Source organism: Gloeophyllum trabeum, assembly GCF_000344685.1.
Source record: "Gloeophyllum trabeum ATCC 11539 unplaced genomic scaffold GLOTRscaffold_00048, whole genome shotgun sequence".
In the NCBI taxonomy this organism is placed as follows: Eukaryota; Fungi; Basidiomycota; class Agaricomycetes; order Gloeophyllales; family Gloeophyllaceae; genus Gloeophyllum; species Gloeophyllum trabeum.
In genome coordinates this window covers 1-9,148 of record NW_006920457.1, presented here as the reverse complement: position 1 = coordinate 9,148, position 9,148 = coordinate 1, and the positions used below count along the sequence as shown (strand labels likewise).

General features: G+C 56.6%; 6 protein-coding genes across 6 annotated transcripts; 3 read left to right on the top strand and 3 right to left on the bottom strand.

The window, feature by feature from the left end:
* Positions 1–595: 595 nt before the first annotated feature.
* On the bottom strand, positions 596–3,073 carry GLOTRDRAFT_141615 (uncharacterized protein; the record flags this gene model as incomplete). Its single annotated transcript, XM_007873205.1, has 21 exons — positions 596–858; positions 920–1,176; positions 1,237–1,294; positions 1,358–1,385; positions 1,448–1,482; positions 1,546–1,570; positions 1,619–1,719; positions 1,789–1,844; positions 1,902–1,913; positions 1,970–1,994; positions 2,051–2,085; positions 2,147–2,172; positions 2,233–2,258; positions 2,320–2,337; positions 2,396–2,405; positions 2,467–2,524; positions 2,585–2,639; positions 2,694–2,761; positions 2,822–2,832; positions 2,900–2,938; positions 3,015–3,073. 21 exons carry the CDS (start codon positions 3,071–3,073, stop codon positions 790–792), a joined length of 1,071 nt encoding a protein of 356 aa, XP_007871396.1. The 3' UTR covers positions 596–789.
* Positions 3,074–3,909: 836 nt separating this feature from the next.
* On the bottom strand, positions 3,910–4,632 carry GLOTRDRAFT_67138 (uncharacterized protein). The gene is made up of 5 exons (XM_007873204.1): positions 4,604–4,632; positions 4,524–4,545; positions 4,428–4,468; positions 4,283–4,363; positions 3,910–4,223 (listed from the first exon to the last, which is right to left on the bottom strand). Exons 1-5 carry the CDS (start codon positions 4,607–4,609, stop codon positions 4,068–4,070), a joined length of 306 nt encoding a protein of 101 aa, XP_007871395.1. The 5' UTR covers positions 4,610–4,632; the 3' UTR covers positions 3,910–4,067.
* Positions 4,633–4,807: 175 nt separating this feature from the next.
* On the top strand, positions 4,808–6,030 carry GLOTRDRAFT_82547 (ubiquitin-domain-containing protein; the record flags this gene model as incomplete). The annotated part of the gene is made up of 3 exons (XM_007873203.1): positions 4,808–4,997; positions 5,099–5,615; positions 5,679–6,030. The coding sequence occupies 3 exons, from the start codon at positions 4,808–4,810 to the stop codon at positions 5,812–5,814; spliced, it is 843 nt and encodes a 280-aa protein (XP_007871394.1). The 3' UTR covers positions 5,815–6,030.
* Positions 6,031–6,073: 43 nt separating this feature from the next.
* GLOTRDRAFT_108705 (uncharacterized protein) lies at positions 6,074–7,034 on the top strand (the record flags this gene model as incomplete). Its single annotated transcript, XM_007873206.1, has 3 exons — positions 6,074–6,408; positions 6,484–6,574; positions 6,636–7,034. The coding sequence occupies 3 exons, from the start codon at positions 6,074–6,076 to the stop codon at positions 7,032–7,034; spliced, it is 825 nt and encodes a 274-aa protein (XP_007871397.1).
* On the bottom strand, positions 6,827–7,767 carry GLOTRDRAFT_112754 (uncharacterized protein). Its single transcript, XM_007873202.1, has 3 exons — positions 7,414–7,767; positions 7,160–7,352; positions 6,827–7,101 (listed from the first exon to the last, which is right to left on the bottom strand). The coding sequence occupies exons 1-2, from the start codon at positions 7,743–7,745 to the stop codon at positions 7,193–7,195; spliced, it is 492 nt and encodes a 163-aa protein (XP_007871393.1). The 5' UTR covers positions 7,746–7,767; the 3' UTR covers positions 6,827–7,101; positions 7,160–7,192.
* A 1,051-nt stretch (positions 7,768–8,818) lies between these two features.
* GLOTRDRAFT_50968 (uncharacterized protein) lies at positions 8,819–9,130 on the top strand (the record flags this gene model as incomplete). The annotated part of the gene is made up of 1 exon (XM_007873201.1): positions 8,819–9,130. One exon carries the CDS (start codon positions 8,819–8,821, stop codon positions 9,128–9,130), a length of 312 nt encoding a protein of 103 aa, XP_007871392.1.
* Between the last annotated feature and the right edge of the window lie 18 nt (positions 9,131–9,148).

Sequence of the window (9,148 nt, the reverse complement as noted above, 5' to 3'; positions counted from 1 at the left end):
CTGCAGGAACGCCTGAGGACAATTGTCAATGCAGAGGACTGTCTGAGGACGTGGATGGGTTCAAAGTCAAAGGACCAGCACCGTGGCAGACAAACGAGGTCCCCATGGCTCTGAAGAGGTAATGCATGCCCTGTCGCGGGCCACCTGGAGTACAAGGTCGACATAGCCAAATCGAGTAATCGCCTTCCTACACCAGGCAATTCTGCCATACAAGCGTCTCGACACCGCTGCCTCGCACAACCTCCGCCGACGTCCCCCTTCCTCCCCACTCCACGTCAACGTTGACACCTACATGTATCACTGTCAGAGATTCCACCCCCATGACGCCATCGATCGTCCCCTCGTCGGGATCCGCGTCGGCGAACCACGACGCCTCCTCGCTTCCGTCGCGCGATCTGTCACCCCTCCGTCAGCGTCTTCGATAACTTGGACCCTTATTGCTTGTCCGCGGGCCAGAGTGTATGCAAGAACCAACGCATCAATAGTTTTGTTTGTGTGCCAGCAAGCACGGAATACACTCCCCTCCATCCCTCCCCCTCCTCTTCCCTCCCTCCGCCCCCGCATACACCCACCGTGACTACGTATTACACTGTACAAGAATAACTAGCGAGATAGCAATAGCAAGGAGCCGTACTTTTCGATGAACGAACGAAAGATGCATGGATACAATTGAGCTTGGGAGTGCTGTAATGAGAGTACTAGTACCGATGCAAGCACTGCGACAAGACGAAACGAGTGGGGGTACGTAGATTCGAGGTTCAGTGCGCGTTGAGGTGAGGAGGGAGGAGGTCACTTCGCCATAGGAATCTGCACGCGCAGCCCCTCGAATTTATACGGCAACACATGGTCGCTCGCCGACTACAACCGACCCTCATCAGCACACCACCCCACAACCAACCCAAAACCCAAAAGCACTCACCTCCACATCCAACTTACTCACCGAATCACTCGTCACAGGGGACGCCTCCACCCCCCCGCCCCGCCCCTCCTTCACAGTCTCCGTGCACGTATCGATGCGCACCGCAATCGGCCTGCCCACCCCAACGCTGGCCTCGCGCCGGACGTTGACTTCGGTGAGCGGGAGCGAGAGGTTCTCGCTAAAGTCGGACGGCCCGCCCGCCGTTGAGCGGATGGATTTGCGCGCATTGAGCGTGGCGAGGAGGGAGTTGAGGTAGACTGCGTGTGCAGGGGAGAGGTTAGTGGGAAGGGAGAGCGGGGGAGCGGGAGGGCACGTACGTCGGCCAAGCGTAAAGTAGAAGCAGATGTAAATGAACGTGTTCGGGAGCGCCGCGATCTGCCAATCCAGTCGCTCTCAGTCCGTAGCTGGCAGCCATAGAATGGAATAGAATTCACGCACGAAAACGAGGGAAAGGACCGCACACGCGCTGAACCCAAACACATCAGCTCATCCCCAAGCACGGTCGATACCGATCCACGGGACACCCACCTCGTGAGCAAGCCCGTATTCACACAAAATATAATCTATTTCATCCCATCAACGCTCCTCCCTTATCACACCCCCCCATCCCACACGTCACTACTCACCAGTTTAGTGATCATCGTATCCGACCTGCCCCTTCGTCAACACACGCGCGGGAGAAGGGAAGTCGCGACGCACTGCCTGAACCCCGTCCGACTCCGGTGGAGCATCGTGCAGAGCACGATCGCGATCGCGACGTCGCCCGCGGCGGCGAGGCCGTTGACCGACATCGACAGGCCCTGTGCATGGACGAGGGTCGCATTCATTGAGATGAGGATGGAAAGAGGGAGGAGAGGGAGGAGGCGCACCTTGAGCAACTCGAGCTCGGCGAACGTCTCGAGCGTGAGCGACTTGATGGTGTACGCTGACGGTCGCGCGCGCGATTAGCAACCAAGCGGGTGGGGAGGCGGGCGTTACGTACCGATCACCGCGCCTATACGCGGAGCCGGATCAGGTTAAAGGACGGCGGGGAGGGGCAAGGGGACGTACCGAACTCCGCGAGGACGAGCAGCAGCTGTAAGTACGATGTAAGAGACAGGGACAGGGAGTGGGGACGGGCGTGGGACGTACCACGGACACCGTGATCGGGACGTTCCGCTCGCTCACTGCCCAAGCGCGACGTCAGCACTTCCGGGTGCGCGGGTAGGTAGAACGAGTACTACGCACGTTTCCAGATCCGGATGGTGAAGAAGCTAGAATGTAACACGCGGGTTCGGTCGAGTGCGCGAGGGGAGTATGCGAAGGGGACTTACACCTGCACCATCAGCGCCGTGAAGCCCTATATACGCGTGGGTCAGTGGAAGCGTGCAGAGGATGTAGAAGTGGGGATCGGAACGTACGTTGAAGAGGACTTCCACCTGGCGTGAGATGAGTCAGTTCAATGGATGTACAGTATGATCGAGCTTGTATTCTAACCAGTAGACTCCTACGTACGTGCTGCCGTCAGCGTGATTCTGGAGTGTAAGGTGGGTAGGTAGTTATCTCACCACACTAGCCGCTGGAGGATCGCAGGGTTGGCGAAGTTCGTTACGACATAGGTGTACACTGCGTGCAAGTCCAATCAGCTCAGCTGTGATTTCAACGCAGGTAGGAAAGCGTACGCACTCGTATGGGATATCAGGGCCTGGTGGATGGTGTCGGAGATGAAGGACGCGGCTACCTAGAAGAGGAGATCAAGGTAAGAAGGGTACGCGGAGGACGGGAGGGTACGCACGAGAAGCTTGATATGCCAGAGGTCGTTCCGGTAGTGGTTGTAGTAGAACCATGTCTGTACGCACGATACTACACGTACAAAGATGGACATTTAGTGAATGCTCGTGCAAAGACATGGAGCAGACGCACCTCCGTAAAGACTAACACATCCGGTGTGCATTCACGCCATAAGCAATATATATATTTCAGCGACTCCGGAACGCTCACGTCGCCGCGACAATGACACCAACAAACATCGCCCCCATCCTGGGACAAACAAGCAATCAGCACCATCCCATCAAACGCGTAAATCCCTCCACCCCGACTCGGACACAAAACGCACGTGTTGTCGAGCACAAAGTGCGGCGCGACGGCCTGAATCGCCACCATCGCCATGGGCATGATGTCTTTCCACTGGGATGCCGGGAGTAAGTACGAAATGAACGGACGAAGGGGGTCGCGGCTCCCGATCGCGCAGGCGTAGTATTTAACTGCACGACGCGCTGCTCCCAGTGTTCCAGGCAGAAACGCCATGCCACATTCCCGCACGCGGCGGAGGGCATGCCACCTTCCCCCAGGCGCAGGGCACTTCTTGCGCTGATCCGCAGACGGGCGAGTTTAAGTGACCTGGGGAAAGCTAGGGATCCGGGGTGGGCGTGAGCGTGCCCGGATTTGGGACGGCGGGGACGCACTGTCGGTGTGCCGTAAGCAGCCACAGCAGAGACAGCGTCCAATACGCTTTTGCCTTCTTCTTTCCGAGCAGGACGAGCGGCCACGTGTATCTAGGGACTGGCCTCTCCGGAGGTTTGGGGCCAGCATGGATTGACCGGAAAGCATCAGAAAGAACAGTGCACGAGGCTGGAGTATTCCATACGAAACCACCAAAGACGCCTGCATATGCGCAGGTATCGTCGCTGGTCTTGTGCTCAAGAGGGAACAAGGAACGCGCCAGGAATGTTTAGATTGTATACGAGGCGGCGATCCAAAGCTCCGTCGAGGGCGATCGCGGTACCTGATAGAAAGACGTAAGTGCTGCCAGAACGGCGGCGCGCAGGCCACACTTCTCGTGCGGTTAGTAGACGGGAAGAAGGGCTACCTTCATGGCAGCGAGACGACAGCCTGAGGTTGAGCGCGGGGAATGCTACCGAAAACGAAGAATACCATCGAAGCTGATATAAGGCCCTTAACCACCGGATAGTGAGGCTGACATTAGCCTGGAGTACCGAGGACGAATCGAGGACGGTGGCCATGGTGCACGGCTGCAATGGTTATACTTGATCATACATTGACGACGCAGATGCGGATCCGAAGCAGCCCATGCGAAACCAAGGCTCACAGGATGATGGGGAACCGGATGAAAGTAGGATTCAAGCAGCAAAGTGGACCATACACATTATCAGTGCTGCGCTTCGCCCCCCTCCGGGCCTCTCTGTATCAGCCCCACGCCGGCGATCGCGCCCTCCGCGAGGATGTCCGCGACCTTGCGCCCCTCGTGCGCCTGCTTCTCCGCCTTGCGCACAAACTCGGCCTTTACGGCTTTCGCCCGCGCGATCTACAACGCACCCGTCATCCATAACATGAACAAGAGAAGTGGAGGGAAAGAATGCGCACCTCTTCGGTGTGGTGCAAACACTCGAGGTAATCATCCGCCTTGGGCTTGCATTCTTTGGGGTTATCCGTCCCGGCGTAGCACTGGTGCCATCGAGTGAATTGTCAGCCGTGTGCCTCACGAGAGATAAGTAACGGGGCGATGCACTTTCGAGAATTCCTGCCAGTAGGCAAAGCAGCGTGGCCGGCCTAAGCACAGTTCACGTCAATCCCCGACTGCCTCTCCAGTAAACACAACGCTTACCTCCGTGGAAACTGAAGGTAGACTGTAACAAAGACCGTAGTTTCAGCCTGTATACATCATTGTTAGAGAGAGCGACTCACGGCCATGGCGGGTTGTGGTGGTCGAAAGCGGATGAACAGCGGGCTCTACCGCGATCGTCTCACGGCACTCGAGGCGGTGTCGACGCGCCCCTCACGCTTCCCCCGTCCTTCGAATTCCACCCAATCTGATCGCGCACTTGGAAACGTCCAGCAAGCGAGAACCTAGTCCCTGGCAGGATAGTTATATAAACTCGCACTCGAGACATGGCGGACCAGGCGGAGCTCGCGTTCGTCAAGAACTTTGCGCACATCCTCGCGTCCGCGCCTGTGCAGTACCCCGACGACTTCCAGCAGCCGCTGCAGAACTGGCTGAAGAAGGTCCCGACTCTCCCTGTGAGTGCTTTTCCTGATAATATGTGTGTTGGATGGGCGAGTGACAAGCCACGCCACGCAGGTTGACCTCCCCAAGCCCCCACAAAGGACCCAGCCGCAGGCGTCCACGTCATGTACGCACCCCCCTCTCCGCCTACGCTGCGTGCTAACACCCCCTCCCAGCGTCTATCACCGTCACCTTCAAATCCATCAAGCCGCCGAAATCGTACACCCTCTCCGTCGCGCCGACGGACCCGATCGCGTCGATCAAAGCCCAGCTCGCCGCGCAGCCAGGCGCACCGCCCGCCGACGCGCAGCGCCTCCTGCTCAAGGGCAAGGCCCTCGCGGACAGCAAGCTCCTGCGCGAGTACGCCGTCTCGGACGGGGACACCGTCAACCTCCTCCTCAAGCCCGGGTTTGCCTGGGACCCGTCTGCCACTCCACCTAAACCCGCAAACGAAACCGAAACCGAGATGAACGTGAACACGAAGCGCGCGGGTGCGCATTCGCGCGTGCCGAGCGTCGTGCTGAGCCCGAGCCCGAGCGGCTCCTTCCCGGACGAGAAGCCCGTCGACATCCTGCTCACGCTCGACACGAGCACGATCCCGACGCCGAGCCTCTCCCCCGAGGCGTCCAGCAGCACGTACCACGACACGATCGTCAAGCCCGAGTTCTGGGAGCACCTCCTCACGTTCCTCAGGTGCGCTCGGATCTGATTGAGCCGTTTGCTCTTGGGTGGGTGGCTGACGAATGTGGGTGGTAGGTCGGAGTTCCAGAACTACGAGGACGCGACGCAGGCTTGGGAGGACTTCTTGAGGGTTAGCAAGGGCACGCTCACGCCCGGCCAGATTGCGAAGATTCGGGACCATGTGGGCGTGGTGGGCATGGCGGGCACATAACGAGTGCATGATTGAACTGGATGAGCTCTTTTTACTGTCATTTTCTCAAGGATACGGTTTTTCCCCCTCCATACCTCTACTGGAATACGTACGAGCAATAATCATACCATAAGGTCTTACTCGTGTTGCGCTATGGCGGATATTCAATCTGATTGGACCGGCAATTCGCGGGAGGAGCACTCAGAATGTCTTAAATTAGCCTGCCTTTCCTCTGAGATTCATACTATCACCGCGCTTCCAGCATGACTCTGAGTCCACCATGGCCCGCATCCTAACCTACCTCCTCATTCCTCTCCTAGCAATCCTCCTCACTGCGCATGTCGAATTCAACTTCAATAACCTCCTCTCCACCGCCGACACCGCGCGTGTGCTGCTGCTCACCGCGCACCCAGACGACGAGTGCATGTTCTTCGGGCCCACTCTGACCGCGCTGAAGCGCAGATCCGAGCAAGAGGGAGAGGCGGTGGAAGTGCACTCGCTATGCCTTAGTGTTGGAGATGCGGATGGGTTGGGCGAGGTGCGCCGCTGGGAACTGGTGAGGAGCCTGGATGTGCTTGGTGTGGATGCTGGGAGGCGGAGGGTCTTGGATAGGGAGTGAGTCATTGGATACATCGTAGGTACAGCCATTGAATAAACGATCCCGTTATTCTCGCCGTTCGTCTGTGTTAGAGACATGAAAGACGACATAACAGCCACTTGGGACCCGCACACGATAGCCGACATCGTCACGTCCTACGCCTCAGCACACAACATCACCACCGTCAGTCCCCTCGCACGCCCGAACCCCGCCGCGCTGATCCATAACCCATGACCTCACGCAGATCCTGACCTTCGACGAGCGCGGCGTGTCCTCCCACCCGAACCACATCTCGCTCTTCCGCGGAACCGCCCTCGCGCTGGCCCTCGCCCCGCAGCCCCTGAGGGCCTACGCCTTAGTGAGTTCGCCGCTCCTCACGAAGTACCTGGGCGTGGCCAGCGCGTTCGTGGCGAAAGTGCGGGTGCCGCTGCAGGCGCGCTCGGATAATGGCGTGGACCGCGCGATGGTTGTGTCGAGCGCTGCGGAGTACGCCGTGACGCTAAGAGGGATGCTGCAGCATTGGTCGCAGATGGTGTGGTTCCGGTGGCTGTATGTGGGGTTCTCGAGGTATATGTGGGTGAATGAGTGGGTGGAGATCAAGAGTGCGGCGAGTCTCGAGACGGGGAAGGTTGCAGAGCTATGAGTTTATGGTGAATACGCCTTCCACCTTATTTTTCGCCAACGCTCCGCCACTGCCCGCGAAAGCAAAGCTGAAGAGAAAATAGTATTACATCGGTGCGTTGGTAGGATACAGCTGGAACCACGTACATACGCAATATGCCAGGACCTGGTAACCTCAGCTCACCGGCCGTTCCCCGCAAACGACGTAGACACGCCCCCCAATGTAGCCTTTAACCAGTTCCTCAACCACCCAGAGGCCTTCCCTTCCTGAACGTTCCTAACGGTCGGACGTCCGCGAAGACTGGCGATAATTGGTCGGATGAACAGGGACGCATACCCCCTGGTGCCGGATCAAAGGTATCTTAGTAAACAGCACGGACCTTCAAGGCAAGAGGACATACCACAAGGCACCCTGCAGGAATGGGCTGATAACCTGGTCTCTGAGCGTGACCCACAGCACCTTCCCCCACTCGACCTGCACCTCCACGTCCCTCAGTAGCGGACCAGCTATCATTCCCTCTTTCTCGTCGCGGTGTTCGAGCTCACCCGCCTCCCCTTCGGACACTTGCACATACCGCTTGATGCTCTTCAAATAGCTGGTCTCGAAGCGGAGGTCGGGGAGGACTTGGGTGGGTTTCCAGTGGTGAAGGTCACGCTCATGGCTGTCGTGCTGTTCGCGGCCGTGCTGAAGATGGGGGAAGTGCGGGTAGTGGTGTTGGTGGTGAGCAGCCATCGTAGCTCCAGCTGAAGTGCACGGTACTGCCGGCAGCGGCAGCAGGTCGGGGAATCGGGGCTAGTGTTCCGTGAAAATGGGAACGGTAATTAACCCTGTTAATTAACACTGCCTAATTCACCGGTAATTTACCTGTCAGCCACACCTCACAGGAAAATGTCAGGTGAAATAGGGTAAATTAGGAATAATTCATCCCAAATGCCTCCTACATGCTCCCCTTGCTTCGTAGATGACCCTTGACCTGCAGGGATAGCTCAACAGCCATATTAATGTATTTGTAGTGTCCTTATTATCAGTACTCATGAAATGTACTAGTGAATGCCTGAGGACTGCCGGCAAATAACAAACCGGTAACTAAAGCCCAAACATCATCGCCGTCACTCTCCTTTTCTCGCTCTGTGTCTTGTATAACAGAGAGACATGGCTGACAATCATCTCCATTCATTGTCAGGATATCTGGCATGCCTACCGCAGACACTGCCTTACCACGAGATGCAGACGATGGCGAGGATCAACTCTGAGTTATATGGGACGTCAATCACAAGTCAAATAGGCCTAATTTACTCAGTAAATTAACGGAAATTTGGTTGTTTTTGAATCGGTTAATTAACAGGTAAAATACAGAGGTAAATTAGCCCTTTCCTGTGGCACTCGGTTAATTAACACGGGAGATTAGGTCTGGGACCTTTTTCACTGAACACTAATCGGGGCACGTGCCCGCGCCAATTGTGGCGTTTTCGCGAGTGTCACTGTCTCAGTGTCTGCAAGTGACTTCCACCATCCCTGCGGAAAACAGGCTGTGTGCGCACTAACTCTGGGCTATATGCATGCTAGAGCGTCAGCTACAAGGTCTACAACTTTCTACAACTTTCCCTTTGTCGTTAGCCTGTAGTCAAGCAATGATAAAACTACAGTCGTTTGCATATGAAACCGAAAATCGGGTTTCCGTGAGCATTGTTTGTTCGAGCCAAATATACCCATATGCAGTAATGCGAGATGGCTTCTTGTGACTGCGTGACTGTCAGATAGCATTCATCGACGTCTCGAACTTGAAGTATCGACTGGCTGGTACCATGGTTCACCTCACTCGACAACTACGTGAACGTATCATTGTCTGGCGCCATGAGCAAAACAAGACACTCCGAGTGATTTCTGAGCTTGCGGGATGCAGCATAAGCACAGTCTTCGAAGTTCTCCGACTCTACACGGAATACGGCACAGTCATCAACCCGAATGCTAGACCTCGAGGCCGGCCGCGCACTCTGGACATGCAGGATATGAACTTCGTGCGATCAGTTATTGAGGGAGAGCCTGCTATCTACCTTGATGAGCTACGAGATCGAGTCTACAACAGACTACACAGCACATGCAGTTTGTCAGCCTGAGGGCGGGCTGCAGTCTAC